This window comes from Pantherophis guttatus, chromosome 18 (genome assembly GCF_059756535.1).
Source record: "Pantherophis guttatus breed Tessera chromosome 18, ASM5975653v1, whole genome shotgun sequence".
Taxonomy (NCBI): Eukaryota; Metazoa; Chordata; class Lepidosauria; order Squamata; family Colubridae; genus Pantherophis; species Pantherophis guttatus.
This window is the reverse complement of record NC_142080.1, coordinates 3,929,957-3,950,051: the sequence shown is the minus strand read 5'-3', so window position 1 is coordinate 3,950,051 and position 20,095 is coordinate 3,929,957. Positions and strand designations below refer to the sequence as shown.

The window sequence follows — 20,095 nt, the reverse complement described above, 5'->3', positions numbered from 1 at the left end:
ACAAAGCTTTAAAAGATGTACACCCGAGGAAGGAACACAAAAGAGGTTTATTGGATCCCAGTGTTCTTACAACGACGCGTTGTATCTTCGAAACCGAGAAGGGGGGGAAAAAAAGCTGGAAAGAAATTTTCTCCCCCGTGAATCTTCTTACACGTCGTTTTCGTAGTCGGCCGGGTTCTTCCTCTTCAATTTTTTATTGTAGCTGTTTCCCCAGGAATAAACCATGTACGCAATGACAAATTCTTTAAAAAAACACACACAAAACAGAAGGAAAATTTAGAGTTGCACATCCAACTTTGAAGGGACCAATTTTTCCAACTTTTTTATCCTTTCCTACAGAATATAGGTAATCCTCGACTTACGACCATCCTTGAGCCCCGGATTTCTGTCGCTAAGCGAGACATTTGTTCAGTTGAATCTTGTACCCATGTTACGACCTTTCTTGCCACGGTTACGAAGTGAATCACTGGAGCTATTTAAGTCAGTCACACAGCTGTTAAGTGAATCTGGCTTCACTTCGGTCGCAAAAAAGGGGATCGCGTAACCCCGGGACACTGCGACAGTCGTAAATATGAGTCAGTTGCCAAGCGTCTGAATTTTGATCCTATGACCATCGTGACGATGCAATGGTCGGAAGGATGAAAATTGCTCAAGTCCCTTTTTTTTCACTGATGCCGTAACTCTGAACGGTCACTAAATGGGACTGCTGTAAATCCAAGACCACCTGCGTAATTTCCCCCACGGCTTCGAGTGTTCTCTTCGCTTTGTGTCTAAATGTGTGTAGAGATTCTCAGTCATCCTGGCCTTTCTGGGTTTTTTCTTTTGAAGACGTTTCGCTTCTCATCCGAGAAGCTTCTTCAGCTCTGACTGGATGGCGGAGAATGGAAGGGTTGATCTTCCTTGCAGACAGCTGGTCATTTGCATCCTTTTTAGAGGGTCGTTGAGGCCACTTGGAGATTTATCTGTGTCCTTAAAGTCACCTGAGAGGTGCAAATAGGGTGGGGAGCCTTCATGGAACTGCTGAAAGGATTGTGTTGTAGACAGGAGATAGATAATGTCGTATGCCTTTGTTGAGGGAGGGCTGTTCAATTTGGACCTAGATGGCCTCTTGGACCCCTCTCTCAAACCAGCGGTCCTCTTTGTCCAAAATGTGGACTTTGTTGTCTTCAAAAAAGCGGCCTTTGTTTTTGAAATGCAGATGGGCTGCTGAATCTTATTTGATGGGTTTGTTCTGTTGTGTTGTGCCACGCGGTTGTGAAGTGGCTGTTTTGTTTCCCCAATGTACACTATCTATCTCCAGTCTACATCAGTCCCTTCAGCAGTTCCAAGAAGGCTTCCTCACCGTTTGCACCACTCGGAGGACACAGGTAACCTTCCAAGTGGCCTCAACGACCCTCTAAAAAAGGATGCAAATGACCAGCTGCCTACAAGGAAGATCAATCCTCCCCTTCCCCTTCATCCGGTCAGAGCTGAAGAAGCTTCTTGGATGAGAAGCGAAATGTCTTCAAAAGAAAACAAGAAACCCCAATTGCCTCCTGAAAAAACGCACCTTCGGATCGTGTCTCAGTGGCAATTCCCAAAATTGAACCCCCCCCACTCTCTTAGGCCCGGATTGTGCTAATCAAAACGATATCAATGCGCTCTTAACGCAGGTTATAAATGTAGGGATTACAGTAATCGCCTCCGGAGCTCTCTGAACGCATTCGAAGTGCCGTACGCAAATCCTTGACAGCCAGTATGATCGGCAAGGCAAAAAACCCCACTAATCCTTAAACTAGACGATCTTTGCAATAAAGCGATGGAGAACAGAGGCGGAGAAGACGCAACCAGCTTAGCTGCCAAAGCGGCCCCGGCTGCTATTTTTTGCACGCTTGCCTAAGCCCGCTGAATTCATATTTCAACGACGTGTTTTATTCATCGAACGGCTTCCGCGCTTCGTTCTCCTTGCTGTTTTTTTAATTTTTTTTATCAAGTTGCCAGGGATTAAGGAGGGCCACGCATAAAGCTTTTACAAATGAGAATTATAAAAAAAATAATAAGGACGGATTTTCTGTGCTGCTCGCGTGCACCACCTTGAGCTTTCCATCGGAAACTTTTCTAAATAAATAACACGAATTCCGAAGTTGAGACTTTGGGAAAAAACAAAAGTTTTTTCCATTCCATTCCATTCCATAATTCTATTCCATTCCATAATTCTATTCTATTCTATTCTATTCCATAATTCTATTCTATTCTATTCCATAATTGTATTCTATTCCATAATTCTATTCTATTCTATTCTATTCCATAATTCTATTCTATTCTATTCTATTCCTATTCCATTCCATAATTCTATTCTATTCTATTCCATAATTCTATTCTATTCCTATTCCATTCCATTCCATTCCATTCTATTCCATTCCATAATTCTATTCTATTCTATTCTATTCTATTCTATTCTATTCTATTCTATTCTATTCTATTCTATTCCTATTCCATAATTCTATTCTATTCTATTCCATAATTCTATTCCATTCCATTCCATTCCATTCCATTCCATTCCATTCCATTCCATTCCATTCCATTCCATAATTCTATTCTATTCTATTCTATTCTATTCTATTCTATTCTATTCTATTCTATTCTATTCTATTCTATTCCATTCCATTCCATTCCATTCCATTCCATTCTATTCCTATTTCTATTTCTATTCCATTTCATCCACTCCCCAAAAACTAAGCTGCGTCTTTTACCGTATCTGAAAAATACGGTACATCAGGTTACTTAACTTTAACAACTGCACACAGTGTGGCAAGGAAGGTTGTAAAACGGGGGCAAAGCTCACTTCACTGCCTCGCTTATCGACAGGAATGTTGGGTTTCACTGTGGCCGTACGTTGAGATCTACCTGTAATTTCAGAAACCTAAGCCGCCACTCCTCAAGGGTGGGGAAACTGGGCGAGCAAAGATTTATAGAGCAAAACTTTTCCTGCTCTCTCCACTTACGAGGTGTCACCCTGAAGAACGAGGAGCTAAATCGTCTCCACGTGTTTACCATCCTGTGTGAGATGTTGGGGAACATTTTCTGTTCAAACGGAGACAGGTAATAGCTGACGACGTGCCTCGTTTTCATCAGGTTTCCAAACTGTTTCCCCATCTTGGCTGATTGCTCTGCGGAAAACAAAAAGAAAAAAAAAAAAGAGGACAGCATAAATTTTAATCAATAAAGGAAACGGTCAGGACGGTTACCTATAGTAGTGGCCAAAATTGTGGAAACCTTTTTGGGAAAAGTGTATTTTCTAAAAACTAGCTAATAACACCACTTTTTTTATATTGATATATATAAAATTATATATCAATGGAAAAATAATTTAATCAAGAATGTAAGGCAGTAACTTTTATGAAGGATTTGCTGTTAGAATAGCAGTTATAGTATAAAGAAGAAAAGTGAAACACGCAGAAAAAACGAGATATACAAAAATTATCACCATAGAAAAAAACGAGATATACAAAAATGATCCCCATGTCAGTTAATACTTTGTTGGGTAAACTTTAGCATGACTTATGGCCTTACAACGTCTTCCCATGGAGCGAACCAAGTCTTTGAGTTCTGCAGCTGCTATCATGTGAAACCAAGATCGAATGATGGCTTCTATTAACTGGGTTTTATTGCTGGGTCGCTTCTGACTAACCAGTTTCTTTTGTCGGCTCCATAGATTTTCTATTGGGTGAAGGTCTGGGCTATTCCCAGGCCATTCCAGCAGTGGAACAGAATTATCTTGAAACTCCCTCAAAAAAGTGGTGTTATTAGCCATCAAACCTCAAAAATACACTTTTCCCAAAAGGTTTCCACAATTTTCGCCACTAAAAGGTCAAGGTAAAGATTCCCCTCGCACATACATGCTAGTCGTTCCCGACTCTAGGGGACGCTGCTCATCTCCGTTTGAAAGCCGAAGAGCCAGCGCTGTCCGAAGATGTCTCCGTGGTCATGTGGCCGGCATGACTCAACGCCAAAGGCGCACGGAACGCTGTCCCCTTCCCACCAGAGATGGTCCCTGTTTTTCTACTTGCATTTTTTACCTGCTTTCGAACTGCTAGGTTGGCAGAAGCTGGGACAAGTCACGGGAGCTCACCCGGTCACGCGGCACCAGGGATTCGAACTGCCGAACTGCCAACCTTTCGATCGACAAAAGCTCAGCGTCTTAGCCACTGAGCCACCGTATTTGTAAAGATAAGCACTTTGTTGTGAGGTCGGAGAACCAGCTTAAAGGCATTGGGGGAATAACAGATTAACAGAGTTGGAAGGGAGCTTGTAGGTCATCTAGTCTAACCCCGCCTGTCTTAGGTATGAAGCCAGTTAGGCTGACTTTGGACCGGTCCCTAGGAAGGAGGAAATAAGGACAAACCCACTTCCGAAAATGTTGCCAAGAAAATGTCATGAGCTTGTCCGGATAATCACCACGAATCAAGACCGACATGAATGCATTCACACGTAAACATTCTAGTCTAGAGAAGAAAAGGATTAGGGGTGACATGATAGCAGTGCTCCAATATTTGAGGGGCTGCCCCAAAGATTGTTTGTTTGTTTGTTTGTTTGTTTGTTTATTTATTATTTCGATTTATATGCCGCCCTTCTCCGAAGACTCAGGGCAGCTTACAATGCATTATAGCAATAGCCTTCATTCTTTTTGTATATACCTGCTTATTAGGGCTTTTGGCCCCCCATAAACCGTGTTTCTACAAAGTCAGCTTATTGCCCCCAACAGTCTGGGTCCTCATTTTACCTACCTCGGAAGGATGGAAGGCTGAGTCAACCTTGAGCCTGGTGAGATTTGAACTCGCACTAATTGCAGGCAGCTGGCAGCTAAGTGCTACATAACAGCACTTAGTCCGCTGCACCACCAAGGCTCTTAATACACTTTTGGGGGGGGTCAACCTATTCCCCAAAAGCCCCTGAAGGCAGGACAAGAAGCAACGGATGGAAACTCATCAAGGAGAGAGAGAGAGAAGCAACCTGGAATGAAGGAGAAACTTCCTAACAGTTAGGACAATTCATCAGTGGAACTGCTCGCCACCAGAAGTTGTGGGTGCTCCATTATTGGGAGGTTTTTAAGAAGAGACCGGACACCCATTTGTCTGGAACGGTATATAGGGTCTCCTGCTTGAGCAAGGGGGGGTGGACTAGATGACCTCCAGGGTCCCTTCCGACTCTGTCATTTTGCTATTTTTTCCTTCCTTCCTTCCTTCTTCTCTCCCTCCTTCCATCACTGGGGATTTTTAAGAAGAGACCGGAGAACCATTTGTCTGCAACGGTATATAGGGTCTCCTGCCTCAGCAGGAGGGTGGACTAGATGACCTCCAGGGTCCCTTCCGACTCTGTCATTCTGCTATTTTTTCCTTCCTTCCTTCCTTCTTCCCTCCCTCCCTCCATCACTGGGGATTTTTAAGAAGAGACCGGACACCCATTTGTCTCCAACGGTATATAGGGTCTCCTGCTTGAGCAAGGGGGGGTGGACTAGATGACCTCCAAGGCCCCTTACTGTTCTTCTGTATTCTAGTCCAACATTCCCCCCCATCCTCAAGCAGGAAACCACACTTGAGTGCTTCTGCATGGGAGATTTGGCCCAATAAATCTGAATGCACGTCTATAAGACGATCCCTGGTAGGACTTTGGGCTCAGGCTGGCCTACCTCGCAGGGTTGTTGTGGAGGTCCCCCCCCCAAAAAAAAACCCAAAGGAAGGAAGGGAGCTCCTGCAAAAAGAACACGGAACAAATCTACTCAAGACTTTTTTTTTTAAAAAAAAGAAGAATTTAACCTTAAAAAAATGCCCGACACGCGTGAACTCGTCCAGACGATCCTGCGTGGAGAAGTCACCCTTTTCTCCTCCAGCTTCAACCGCCCTTCTCTTCCGCTTCCGGTTTGGTGGAGGGGTGTGTTTTCTGACGTCACTTCCGCCTACAGGAAAGGAGATTGAAGTCGGACGCGCCCACACCCATCATGGCGGCGCCGGAGGGGCGCGCGTGGCTAAGGCGCATGCGCGCGCCCTTGTGTTGACGTTCAGCCGTGGGGAAGATGGCGGCGCTCAGAGCTTTGAGGAGGCTGCGGGCACCTTCAGGACCGTGGCTGCCCGGGAGGGCTCTGGGAGCGGCTCCCAGCCGGTAATTTTCCCCTTTTCGACCCCGCCTGGAGGGAGAGAGTCTCATTTATGGCAGGAAACCCGCGGGAAAAGGAAAGGAGGCTTGGTGAACCCTTTTTCCTAGAGACGCAGCAGGTTTCTAGTCCTCATGGAGGTCCCCATTGGACCTAAGAGGGTTTTTGACGGTTAGAAAGGAAGGGAGGGCGCTCTGCACATGCCCAGAGGGATGGGAGGCTGTTACACACACACACACACACACACCTCCATTGATGCTTGGATTTTGGATAAATTTTGCTTTGGGGGAGGGGCAACCATAGTATAGGGGGCTGGACTAGAGGACCTCCAAGGTACCTTCCACTTCTATTCTATTTTATTCTACCCTCAGGGTCAGGGAAGCTTCCCCCGCCCCACTGTTTTGGCATAATCCTGGCCAGGATGCAAGGAAAGGCTGTTTTCTGGCACAATGGGTTGTGGGGAGGGGGGATGCCACCCAAAAGGCCCTGATGCTTAAAAGGGATCTTTTCATTTATTGCACTTTATTGATTTGATTTCTTTTTGTTCGCTTTTTAGGGTTTTATGGGCGAATAAACGGCAATAGAGATTCAATGAATACAGAAATACCAATCAATCAATCAATAGATGGCAATATAAATTCAATAAATACAAATAAATAAATAATGGGCCAATAGGCAGCAATTCAATAAATAAAATGGGCGAATGGGCGGCAATATAAGAGCCTTGGTAGTACAGTGGTTTAAAGCACCCTGTTATTAACACAGCTGCCTGCAATTACTGCAGGGTTCGAATCTCGCCAAGGCTCAAGGTTGACTCAGCCTTCCATCCTTTCTAAGGTAGGTTAAATGAGGACCCAGTTTGTGGGGGCAATAAGCTGACTTTGTATAAAATATACAAAAGTATGAAGGCTATTGCTTAACGCATTGTAAGCCGCCCTGAGTCTCCGGAGAAGGGCGGCATATAAATCAAATTAAAATATATATATATATAAATTCAATAAATACCAATGAATGAATGAATGAATAAATAAATAATGGGCAAATAGGCGGCAATATAAATTCAATAAATAAATAGAAACGGGCAAATAGGCGGCAATATAAATTCAATAAATAAATAATGGGATAGGTGGGAATATAAATTTCAGCCGTTCTCATTTTTCCTTTCTTTCAGAGGGAAACAATGGCAGCCCGATATGGATTTTATGAAGGAGCTGGAAGGAGCCGTCATGTACCCCAGCAAAGTGACAGAAAAATGGGTCCCTCCGCCGTGGAATGGTGAATATCTCTCTTCTGCGGTTATGTTATGATACACGCAACTGTGGGAACTCAACAGCTGCCAGTTCCTTTAGCGGGTGTTGATCATCATCCGCATCCCAGCAAACCAGGATGTCAGCCCAGTTGGCTTTGTTTCTAGAAAGCCAGGACTAAAACTCATTGGTCTCCTGGTGATTGGGCCAAAGTCACCCAGCTGGCTTTCATGCCTAAGGCAGGACTAGAACTCACGGTCTCCTAGTGATTAGCCCAAAGTCACCCAGCTGGCTTTCATGCCTAAGGCAGGACTAGAACTCACCATCTCCTGGTGATTAGCCAAAAGTCACCCAGCCGGCTTTCATGCCTAAGGCAGGACTAGAACTCACCATCTCCTAGTGACTGGGCCAAAGTCACCCAGCCGGCTTTTGCGCCTAAGGCAGGACTAGAACTTACCATCTCCTAGTGTTTGGCTCAAAGTTACCCAGTTCAGCTTTTGTGCCTAAAACGGGACTCGAATTCACTATCTCGTCTCTGAGTAACCTGTGATCTCTTTGCTCTCCCAGACAGGGATCCCATCGTAGGGAGAATGGCCAACATCACTCTCAACTTTGGGCCCCAACATCCTGCCGCCCATGGGGTCTTGCGCCTGGTTATGGTGCTGAACGGGGAGAACGTGAGGAAGTGTGACCCCCACATCGGCTTGCTGCATCGGGGGACGGAGAAGCTCATTGAATATAAGACCTACCTCCAGGTAAGAAGCGGGTAATGAATAGAGTAGAGTAGAGTAGAGTAGAGTAGAGTAGAGTATTTATTTACTTATTTATTTATTGGTTCGATTTATATGCCGCCCTTCTCCGGAGACTCAGGGCGGCTTACAATGCGTTAAGCAATAGCCTTCATACTTTTGTATATACCTGCTTAGTAGGGCTTTCGGGACCCCCCTAAGCGGTGTTCTTCTTTATACAAAGTCAGTTTATTGCCCCCATAATCTGGGTCCTCATTTTAACTGAAAGGATGGAAGGCTGAGTCAACCTTGAGCCTGGTGAGATTTGAACTTGCAGTAATTGCAGGCAGCTGGTGCTAGTTAACAGTGCTTTAGTCTGCTGCGCCACCAAGGCTCTTGTAGAATTACGGAAGAGAGTAGAATTATAGAGTAGAGTAGAGTAGAATTATGGAATAGAGTAGAATTATAATTATAATAGAGTAGAACTCGAATTTATTGGATTTTTTTTTCAACAATTAAGTTTTTTTAAAATTCAAAACTTTAAAATATAAACTCCCGCCCCCCCCCCCAAAAGGGAAAGAGATACAAAAACAAAATAAAGGTAGATTAACAGAGTTGGAAGGGACCTTGTAGGTCATCTAGTCCAACCCCCGGTAGAGAAGACTCCCGGGGGCGGGGAGTGCATAAAAATTAAAACCAAAATACAACCAAGTTTATGCACTGGGACTCGGATTTATGGCTCAGAAGCTGTCATAGGCAGAATCTTGAACGCCTGACGGAATCCCGATTCTTAAAAAGGATTTCTTATTTTTTTTCTGTCTCAGGCCCTGCCGTATTTTGACCGGCTGGATTACGTCTCTATGATGTGCAACGAGCAGGCCTACTCTCTGGCTGTCGAGAAACTGCTGAATATCCAACCGCCCATAAGAGCTCAGTGGATACGAGGTGATTTAAATATTTAAGATATTGTAGTTCATATTTCCAGGAAGCGGGGGGGCTCCCAAGTGGCGATCTCAGCACCCTGCAATGCAGGCAGCTGTCATAGATACACTTACGACCGCAATGGAGCCCAAAATTTATGTGGTCAAGTGAGTTTGCCCCATTTTATAACCATTCTTGCCACTGTTGTTAAGTGAATCACTGCAGGGGTTAAGTTAGTAACCCGGTTGTTAAGTGATTCGGGCTTCCCCATCGGCTCGTCAGAAGGTCGCAAAAGGGGATCATGAGACCTTGGGACACAGCAACGGTCATAAGTATGAAGCAAAGCATTTGAATTTTGATCAGCCTAACCATGGGGACGTTACAAAGCTCGTAACTTGCGAAAAACGGACAGAAATCACTTTTTTCAGTGCCGTCGTCACTTTGAACGGTCACTAAATGAATTGTTGTAAGTCAAGGACTACCTGTAGATCATCATCATCTTTTAACTACCCCATAATTCCTTGTGGGGTGGGAGTCTGGGCCACTGAATGGAGCTAGCTGCGTGTTTTAATGGCCGGATGCCCTTCCTCTCGCCGGTACGGAGTTTTGTTCAGCAGATAATATTCTCAGAGTGCCCAGAGAGAGAAATATCTGCCTCTACCTAGGATCGAACTCCAGTCAGCCTCCTGATTGTGAGGCCGGAGCTCCACCTCTGGGCTACCGCACCACTCCTCCGAACGGTCGCTAAATGAACCGTTGTAAGTCAAGGACTACCTGTAGATCATCGTCATCGTCGTCATATTTTAACGACCCCATAATCCCTTGCGAGGTGGAGTCAGGGCAACTGAATGAAGCTGAATGTTTACTGGCCGGATGCCCTTCCTGTCTCCAGGGCGGAGTTTTGCTCAGCAGATAATATTCTCGCTGTGCCCAGAGAGAGAAATATCTGTCTCTACCTAGGATCGAACTCACAGCCTCCCAATTGTGAGGCCGGAATTCCACCTCTAGGCCACCGCACCCCACTCCCAAGGGCTACCTGTAGATGCTCGTTGCCAAACGCCTGGATTTTAGTTGCTGTGGGGACGCAGCAACGGTTGTAAGCCGTTCAGGGGCTAACCCGGGTTTTTGCTTCCTAGTTCTCTTCGGAGAAATCACACGGCTCCTGAATCACATCATGGCCATCACCACCCACGCTCTGGACGTTGGGGCCATGACCCCCTTCTTCTGGATGTTTGAGGAGAGAGAAAAGGTAAACCCACCCAAACACACACACACACGCACACACACACACACGCACACACACACAATCCTGCTGGAGCAGCTCCTGAATCTACTTTAGGGACCCCTGTGTGATCCAGTAGGCCGGATGGCTAGATCCGGCTGTTGTGACCTAGGCTTACCGAGTCATTACAAGACACAATTAGTCCCAAAAAACCTTATTTTATTGTAAAAGCTGAGAATTACTTTCATTCCAAGCTGAGTCCCAATTAGTTGCAACAAAAAAAGTCCTTTGGGAGAATCACCAACCTTTAACACCCTGCCAAAGGCCTTACTTGGCAAAGCCCCACAGAATTCTGAACCAAACAAGAGATGCCGACTGGAAACAGAGTTAGCAACGTTGCTTTCCTGCAAAAAGCCCAAGTGCCTTTGTTTCTCTTTTAAGCCTTATGGGAGGGACCAATCATCTCCTGGCCTTACTCCCGAGTCGTCCCTTTTGCTTTAGCTGCTCTTGCCTTCTGGCAGCTCAGCGCATGCGTGCACTAGGAACAGGCTCCTCCTGTTCCTCTGCTGTTCTGACTGTGGCGGCTCCGGAGTCCGCGCATCACTCCCAAATAACCCTGGCCCCATCTCTGCCTCTGACGCAGAGCCCTCGTCCGGGCCTTCCCCTGACTCCAGGACTGGCCCATGTTCCTCTCCAGCCTCCTCACTGTCCGACTTCACTGCCAGCTCCTCAGGCTGCTGGCGGACCACAGCACCGGCCTCCTAGAAGCCAGGAAGCCGCGAGCAAGAGAGAAGGGGGACAGGCTGGGTTTTTGAACTAGACCGTTAAACCTCCATCTCTCTGCAGATGTTTGAATTCTACGAACGGGTGTCCGGAGCGCGGATGCATGCTGCTTACGTCCGGCCAGGAGGTGTCCACCAGGTAAGGAGGGGATTGGGGGAATGGGGCATGGAGGACGCAGGCTGGAGTTTCGATGATGATGAGGAGGAGGAGGATCTGGATTTTTTTTCCAACTTGACCACTTTAAAACAGGCTGGGGAATTCTGGGAGTTGAAGTCCATCCCTCTTAAAGCATGCTGGCTGGGGGATTCTGGGAGTTGAAGTCCATCCCTCTTAAAGCATGCTGGCTGGGGGATTCTGGGAGTTGAAGTCCATCCCTCTTAAAGCATGCTGGCTGGGGGATTCTGGGAGTTGAAGCCCACCCAGTTTAAAGCCTGCTGGCTGGGGAATTCTGGGAATTGAAGTCCACCCCTCTTAAAGCATGCTGGCTGGGGAATTCTGGGAGTTGAAGCCCACCCAGTTTAAACCATGCTGGCTGGGGGATTCTTGTTGTGGGGAGCGAATCCCGTAGCTGCACAAACCTCTTTTTTGAATTGTTATTTCTTCCGCCACTCAGGATATGCCGCTGGGATTGATGGACGACATCTACGAATTCGTGAAGAATTTTTCCGCCCGGGTTGACGAGGTGGAGGAGGTGAGAGGCTGCTTCGGCAGTGGGAAATTTTGGGAAGATTTGGGGGTTGGGAGATTTTGGGAAGATTTGGGGGGTGGGAGATTTTGGGAAGATTTGGGGGGTGGGAGATTTTGGGAAGATTTAGGTGGTGGGAGACTTTGGGAAGATTTGGGGGGTGATGGGAAGACGGTGGGAGATTTTGGGAAGATTTGAGGGGTGATGGGGGAAGACAGAGGGAGATTTTGGGAAAATTTAGGTGGTGGGAGATTTGGGGGAAGATTTGGGGGATGATGGGAAGACGGTGGGAGATTTTGGGAAGATTTGGGGGGTGGGAGATTTTGGGAAGATTTGGGGGTTGGGAGATTTTGGGAAGATTTGGGGGGTGGGAGATTTTGGGAAGATTTAGGTGGTGGGAGACTTTGGGAAGATTTGGGGGGTGATGGGAAGACGGTGGGAGATTTTGGGAAGATTTGAGGGGTGATGGGGAAGACAGGGAGATTTTGGGAAAATTTAGGTGGTGGGAGATTTGGGGGAAGATTTGGGGGATGATGGGAAGACAGTGGGAGATTTTGGGAAGATTTGGGGGGTGGGAGATTTTGGGAAGATTTGGGGGGTGGGAGATTTTGGGAAGATTTAGGTGGTGGGAGACTTTGGGAAGATTTGGGGGGTGATGGGAAGACGGTGGGAGATTTTGGGAAGATTTGAGGGGTGATGGGGGAAGACAGGGAGATTTTGGGAAAATTTAGGTGGTGGGAGATTTGGGGGAAGATTTGGGGGATGATGGGAAGACGGTGGGAGATTTTGGGAAGATTTGAGGGGTGATGGGGGAAGACAGTGGGAGATTTTGGGAAGATTTGGGGGGTGGGAGATTTTGGGAAGATTTGGGGGTGGGAGATTTTGGGAAGATTTAGGTGGTGGGAGACTTTGGGAAGATTTGGGGGGTGATGGGAAGACGGTGGGAGATTTTGGGAAGATTTGAGGGGTGATGGGGGAAGACAGGGAGATTTTGGGAAAATTTAGGTGGTGGGAGATTTGGGGGAAGATTTGGGGGATGATGGGAAGACGGTGGGAGATTTTGGGAAGATTTGAGGGGTGATGGGGGAAGACAGTGGGAGATTTTGGGAAGATTTAGGTGGTGGGAGATTTTGGGAAGATTTGGGGGTGGGAGACTTTGGGAAGATTTGGGGGGTGATGGGAAGACAGTGGGAGATTTTGGGAAGATTTGGGGGGTGATGGGGGAAAGACGGGAGATTTGGGGAAGATTTGGGGGGTGGGAGATTTGGAGGAAGATTTGGGGGGTGATGGGAAGACAGTGGGAAATTTTGGGAAGATTTGGGGGGTGATGGGAAGACGGTGGGAGATTTTAGGAAGATTTGGGGGTGGGAGATTTGGAGGAAGATTTGGGGGGTGATGGGAAGACGGTGGGAGATTTTGGGAAGATTTGAGGGGTGATGGGGGAAAGACGGTGGGAGACTTTGGGAAGATTTGGGGGGTGGGAGATTTTGGGAAGATTTGGGGGGTGATGGGAAGACAGTGGGAAATTTGGGGAAGATTTGGGGGGTGGGAAATTTGGGGAAGGTTTGGGGGGTGATGGGGAGAAGGGACCCAGCGTAGGATGTTGCAAGATGTTGTGCCATTTGAAGACGAAAAGCTGCTTTTCTTTCCTTTTCTCCTTTTCTAACCGAGTTAAGCATCTTCTAAGAATGATTGTTTGTACAGATGCTGACCAACAACCGGATTTGGAGGAACCGCACAATCAATATTGGGGTGATTTCCGCGGAAGATGCCCAGAATTGTGGCTTTAGGTACGTTTTTGGCTTCCTCCTCCTCCTCCTCCTCCTCCTCCTCCTCCTCCTCCTCGCGGCTACCCTCGGATTCTCCGAGCCCTTGTGCGTACTATTTCAAACACAGGTAGGCCTGTCTCACTTAACAACATACATTTTGGGCTCAGTTTTGGTCGTAAGTGGAGAACTGCCTGTACAGCCAAGGGCTCAGCAGTCTCTTATCCGTCCGTCCCTTGGGCAGCGTCTCTTCCCCTCCTACTAAACATTCCATTGCAAACTTCCACCAGCGGTGTGATGCTTCGTGGATCAGGGATCCAGTGGGATCTTCGCAAAACCCAGCCTTACGACGCCTACGACCAGGTGGAGTTTGATGTGCCGATCGGATCAAATGGAGACTGTTACGACAGGTATGGCTCCCGTTTGGGGGAACAGCCCTTCCCTCTCCTATCCCCGGAGTCTTCCACCATAGATAGTCCTCGGTTTACAACGGTTCGTTTAGTGACCGTTCAAAGTTACAACGGTATTGAAGAACGGGACTTCCGACTGTTTTTCCCATACTTATGGGCATCCCCATACTTATGATGGTTGCAGTGTCCCGAGGGTCACGTCGTTCCCTTTTGCGACCTTCCGACAAGCTAAGTGAATGGGGAAGCCGGGCTCACTTAACGACGGCAGTGATTCCTTGAACACACTGCGACAAGAAAGGTGGTAAAACAGGCCAAAACTCCCTTAAGAAGTGTCTCGCTTAACAAGAGAAATTTTGAACCTCTGGTCGGCTTCCGGGTAGGATCTTTGTGGCTCTTCAAGCGTTTAAGGTTGCCGATTTAAGTGTAGGCAAGTCTTTGCGCGGGAAAACCAGAGCTGGTTTTTTTTCTTCAGTCCCAACACGGTGTATCCAATAAAAGTTTCACTTTCGGGAATTTTAAATCTCCCGAGAACGTTGCTTTGTTTTGGGTTCACTAGTCGGACAGCTGACAAGTCACCTCGTTTTCCTGGAGCTTCCGGGGATCTTTAGATAGAGTTTCTTTTCGCTCTCTCGGTTCCTCAGCTCTTCCTCCTCGGGTTGGCTCCCTTCCCGGAAGTTCTTCCTGTCCCTGGTGGCCCCTCCGAGCCACTCACCCGCCTCCCCTCCTCCCCACAGGTACCTCTGCCGCATAGAGGAGATGCGCCAGTCGCTCCGCATCATCTTACAGTCCCTGAACAAGATGCCGGAAGGAGAGATTAAAGTGGACGACGCCAAGGTCTCGCCTCCTAAGAGGGCGGAGATGAAGGTAGAGTCGAGTCTCCCGGAAGACCTTGCCCCTTCGCCCCCCCCCCTCCTTGTTGGGGAAAAGACCGGGCAGGAATCCCAACCAATAGCAATAGCCCGTAGGCGTATATACCGCTTCACGGTGCTTTTACAGCCCTCTCTAAGCGGTTTACAGAGTCAGCCTCTTTGCCCCCCAACAATCTGGGTCCTCGTTTTACCGACCTCGGAAGGAGGGAAGGCTGAGTTAACTTTGAGCCGGTAAGGATCAAACTGCTGGCAGTGGGCAGAGTTAGCCTGCAATACTGCATTCTAACCACAGAGCCACCAGGGCTTTTCTTTTCTTTTCTTTTCTTTCTTTCTTTCTTTCTTTTTTTCTTTCTTTCTTTCCTTCCTTCCTTCCTTCCTTCTCTCCCTTCCTTCCTAATTTCCTTCCTTCTTTCCTGTTCCCTTTCTTTCCTTCCTTCCTTCTTTCCTTCCTTCCTTCTCTCCCTTCCTTCTTTCCTTCTCTCCCTTCCTTCCTTCTCTCCCTTCTTTCCTCTCCTTCCCTTTTTCTTTCCTTCTATCCTTCCCTCCCTCCCTTTTTCCTTCCTTCCTTCCTTCCCTCCCTTCCTTATTTCCTTTCTTCTTTCCTGTTCCCTTCCTTCTTTCCTTCTTTCCTTCCTGTTTCCTTCCCTCCCTCCCTTCTTTCCTTCCTTCTTTCCTTCTCTCCTTCTCTCCCTTCCTTCTTTCCTTCTCTCCCTTCCTTCTCTCTCTTCCTTCCTTCTTTCCCTTCCTTCCTTCCCTCCCTCCCTTCCTTCTTTCCTTTCTTCTTTCCTGTTTCCTTCCCTCCCTCCCTTCTTTCCTTCCTTCTTTCCTTCTCTCCTTCTCTCCCTTCCTTCCTTCTCTCTCTTCCTTCCTTCTTTCCCTTCCTTCCTTCCCTCCCTCCCTTCCTTCTTTCCTGTTTCCTTCCTTCTTTCCCTTCCTTCCTTCCTTTCTGTTTCTTTCCCAAGTAAAAGGTCGCTTGGATGCGTATCGAAAACGTCTCAGCTTTAATTAAACTTCGCTCAAGTTGCCATGATTTAACCTTCTGAGCTACTCTCTGGTTAGGCTAAACCGTCATTAAACCGCGAAGCCAACCGGAGGTGACGTTAACCCTTTCTTTTCCCCTCCTCTTCTTAAGTCGTCCATGGAGGCGCTGATCCATCATTTCAAACTCTACACCGAAGGCTATCAGGTGCCTCCGGGGGCCACTTACACCGCCATCGAGGCTCCGAAGGTAAAAATGCTGAATTTGCGTACCACACATTTGCGGGCGCTGCGGGAATCCAAAGTCTCCCCCCAAATAACGGGGCGCCCTCAAAGCGAAGACCCTGTCTGGACTCAAGTTTTTTTTCCTGAATCAGAAACGGTCATTTTTCTGACCACGAGAATAGGAATAGCTCCCCCCCACTCGAAAAAAAACGTGAGAATTGGTGTCCTCTTCTTATTGATTTGGTCTCCTGGAAGTGAAATTTCTTAGCCCTGGTTATAACGATACACGAACAAAAAATAGATATAAAACATGCGATTTACACAGGTATAAATACTACCGGGAAGCAATATCTAGGACAGAATGTCAAAACAGAGCCTATAATGGAGGTTTCGCTGATTTTCTGGCTGCGACGAGAAGCAACAAATTATATTTGCAACCTGTAATCTTCCCTTTTTTTTTAAAGATTTCAGACTTTCGATTCCCTGTTTTGTATTGTAGCCCTGTGTTTTTACCTTTTTACCGAAATATGATGTGAACGTGTCGTACGACAACGAAATAAAATTATGGGGGAGTCCTCGCTTAACGATGATCAATGGGACCGGAAACGCTGTCGTTAAGCGACACGATCATCCTCCTCCTCTTTTAACGACCCCATCATCCCTTGCGGGGTGGAGTCTAGGCAACTGAATGGAGTTGAGTGTTTTAATGGCCGGATGCCCTTCCCTGTCACCAATGCGGAGTTTTGTTCAGCAGATACATTTCTCATTGTGCCCAGAGAGAGAAATATCTGCCTCTACCTAGGATCGAACTCACAGCCTCCTGAATGTGAGGCGAGAGCACCACCTCTAGGCCACCGCACCACGGTCTTAAGTTGGAAAAAAACAACAACCACAGGGCCGGGCCGCTTAACGACCGCAATCCCAGCCGTCCCAGGTTGAGATCGTTAAACGAGGTGCACGCGAGACTTCACAAGACCGCCGTTTCTGACTCCCTCATGGGAATTTACTTGTGGGAAGGCCGGCAGGGAAGGTCTCACAATCGCAATCACACGAACGCAGGGACGCTGTTTAGTTTAGTTTAGTTTAGTGTAGTTTAGTTTAGTTTAGTTTATTGGATTTATATACCGCCCTACTCCCGAAGGACTCTGTGATGGCCAGCGCTTTGAGGGATGGTTGTTATGTCCCCATTTATTTATTTTATTAATTTTTTTAAAAAATTGATTTATTATTATGATTATGATTAATATTATTAATATTATTTATTATTATTTATTTTATTATTTATTTATTTATGCCCCGTTCTAAGCCCGAACGATCAGCGATGGATAATAACGGCTTTTGGTTGGCTTTGCTTTCGTGCTGGGGGGTGAACCCAGTTCATCGTGGTTTACCCAGCAAACCGACTTCCTTTGTTGCAGGGCGAATTCGGCGTCTACCTGGTGTCTGACGGTACCAGCCGCCCCTATCGGTGCAAGATCAAAGCGCCCGGCTTTGCACACTTGGTAAGAGAGAAATCCAGTCGACGTCTCCCATGAGGTCAGGAGGGAAAGAGAGGTAGTCCTCGACTTACGACCATAATGGAGCCCAGCATTTCTGTTGGTGAATAAGTCAGTGAAATGACGTTTGCCCCATCTCTCGAACCTTCCTTGCCACCGTCGTTAAGCGAACCCCTGCCACGCCCCCCCCCCCCCAGCCACCAGGCAGAGAACCGGTTGCTAAAATTTCTGAATCCCACCCGTGATCCTTTCCCCCTAAATCATCTTCCTCCCTTTTTTGCAGGCCTCTTTGGATAAAATGTCTAAGGGTCACATGCTTGCTGATGTAGTAGCCATCATTGGTGAGTATGTTTCTTGGGGGGGGGGAGGAGAGAATTTAATTCCATTTGCTTTAAGAGGGGTGGGCTTCCACTCCCAGAATCCCCCAGCCAGCCTGCTTTAAGAGGGGTGGGCTTCCACTCCCAGAATCCCTCAGCCAGCATGCTTTAAGAGGGGTGGGCTTCCACTCCCAGAATCCCCCAGCCAGCCTGCTTTAAGAGGGGTGACTTCAACTCCCAGAATCCCCCAGCCAGGGTGCTTTAAGAGGGATGGACTTCCACTCCCAGAATCCCTCAGCCAGCGTGCTTTAAGAGGGATGGACTTCCACTCCCAGAATCCCTCAGCCAGCGTGCTTTAAGAGGGGTGGACTTCAATTCCCAGAATTCCCTGGCTAGCATGCTTTAAGAGGGGTGGGCTTCCACTCCCAGAATCCCTCAGCCAGCCTGCTTTAAGAGGGATGGACTTCCACTCCCAGAATCCCTCAGCCAGCCTGGTTTAAGAGGGGTGGGCTTCAACTCCCAGAATCCCTCAGCCAGCATGCTTTAAGAGGGGTGGGCTTCCACTCCCAGAATCCCCCAGCCAGCCTGCTTTAAGAGGGGTGGGCTTCAACTCCCAGAATCCCTCAGCCAGCATGCTTTAAGAGGGGTGGGCTTCCACTCCCAGAATCCCCCAGCCAGCATGCTTTAAGAGGGGTGACTTCAACTCCCAGAATCCCTCAGCCAGCCTGCTTTAAGAGGGGAGGGCTTCCACTCCCAGAATCCCCCAGCCAGCATGCTTTAAGAGGGGTGGACTTCCACTCCCAGAATCCCCCAGCCAGCATGCTTTAAGAGGGGTGACTTCAACTCCCAGAATCCCTCAGCCAGCCTGCTTTAAGAGGGGAGGGCTTCCACTCCCAGAATTCCCCAGCCAGCATGCTTTAAGAGGGGTGGGCTTCCACTCCCAGAATCCCCCAGCCAGCATGCTTTAAGAGGGGTGACTTCAACTCCCAGAATCCCTCAGCCAGCCTGCTTTAAGAGGGGAGGGCTTCCACTCCCAGAATCCCTCAGCCAGCGTGCTTTAAGAGGGGTGGACTTCAATTCCCATAATTCCCCAGCTAGCATGATGTCTTAAGCCCCACTACAAAATCAGCCACGGGATGCAAAGAAAGAAAGCCACATTTTCTTCCCTGAATTGAGGGGCGGGGACCGCTGACCCTCTTAATTCCTGCTAACTCCCTCTCCCATCTGCCATGCCAGCCAGGGACGATGGGGGTCGGAACTCCAAACCCATAGCCACTTTCCCAACTTCGGAGATATTGTGAAATGTCATTTATTCCTTGTCTTTTCTCCTTCAGGCACCCAAGATATCGTCTTCGGCGAAGTGGACAGATAAATCAGCGTCCAGCCCCGAGGGGGGGGGGAGAGAGACGGGATAGGAACCCACCCCTCACTCTGGATGCCGTTTCCCCCAACCCCCCACCAGGAATCTTCACTCAGCATCCTACTGCTATTTGTTGTGTGTGTGTCTGTTTTGGTTGCAATTCGGCGCTGGGATACCAGGATGAGCAAACAGAATAATAAAAACCGGATCTCCCAAAATATAAATTGCTTGTCCGCGAGCGATCGTTGTCCAATTTCTGCTTCCCCCCACCCCTGTGTTTTTCATCCATTTCCATCTACGGGGCTAACATTTCCAAATTTTCCCCAACAAACTTGGTTTGTGGTTGTTTCAGTCTCGGGCGCGGCTCAGCGGACCCTGAAAAAGGGGTGTCCAACTTGTAGACTTCAACTCCCAGAATTCCCCAGCTAGCGTGAGGTCCGGAAGTCTTAAAAATTGCCAAATTTTGAACCCCCCCTGCCTTAAATCATAGCTTGGAGATCCCTGTTTTTCAGCCTCGCAAGCCTTAAGACCCCCCCTTAATTTTCCGCAGAAGGGAAAGTGGTATTTGCGCCACGCTACGTCATGTTTGCACACACGTGACGTTCAGCCCACATCAAATCGTCACGTCACACCTGAGGCTCCTGAGGAGCTTTTGATATATAATCATGATCGTCTTCGTTGAACCACCCCCATAATCTGTGTGGGCAACTGAATGGAGCTAGCGGAGTGTTTGAATGGCCGGATGCCTTTCTTGTCGCCGGTGGGGAGTTTTGTTCAGCAGATAATATTCTCATTGTGCCCGGAGAGAGAAATATCTGCCTCTACCTAGGATCGAACTCACAGCCTCCTGATTGTGAGGCGAGAAGCTCCACTTCTAGGCCATCTTACCGCTCCAGCTTTTGATATATAATGGAAGGGGTTTAATTGAGTTTGAGGTCTGGCCTTGCCAAAATGTAAT

At 47.7% G+C, this 20,095-nt stretch overlaps 2 protein-coding genes across 2 annotated transcripts; one reads left to right on the top strand and one right to left on the bottom strand.

Annotated features, from left to right (window-relative positions):
* Positions 1-28: 28 nt before the first annotated feature.
* Positions 29-5,935, bottom strand: UQCRQ (ubiquinol-cytochrome c reductase complex III subunit VII). The gene is made up of 3 exons (XM_034408060.3): positions 5,796-5,935; positions 2,985-3,149; positions 29-242 (listed from the first exon to the last, which is right to left on the bottom strand). The coding sequence occupies exons 2-3, from the start codon at positions 3,133-3,135 to the stop codon at positions 148-150; spliced, it is 246 nt and encodes an 81-aa protein (XP_034263951.1). The 5' UTR covers positions 3,136-3,149; positions 5,796-5,935; the 3' UTR covers positions 29-147.
* On the top strand, positions 5,908-19,361 carry NDUFS2 (NADH:ubiquinone oxidoreductase core subunit S2). The gene is made up of 14 exons (XM_034408057.2): positions 5,908-6,138; positions 7,302-7,405; positions 7,945-8,132; positions 8,930-9,050; positions 10,163-10,275; positions 11,095-11,169; positions 11,645-11,722; positions 13,421-13,506; positions 13,773-13,892; positions 14,627-14,756; positions 15,894-15,989; positions 17,383-17,466; positions 17,744-17,801; positions 19,112-19,361. Exons 1-14 carry the CDS (start codon positions 6,053-6,055, stop codon positions 19,147-19,149), a joined length of 1,377 nt encoding a protein of 458 aa, XP_034263948.1. The 5' UTR covers positions 5,908-6,052; the 3' UTR covers positions 19,150-19,361.
* Positions 19,362-20,095: the final 734 nt, after the last annotated feature.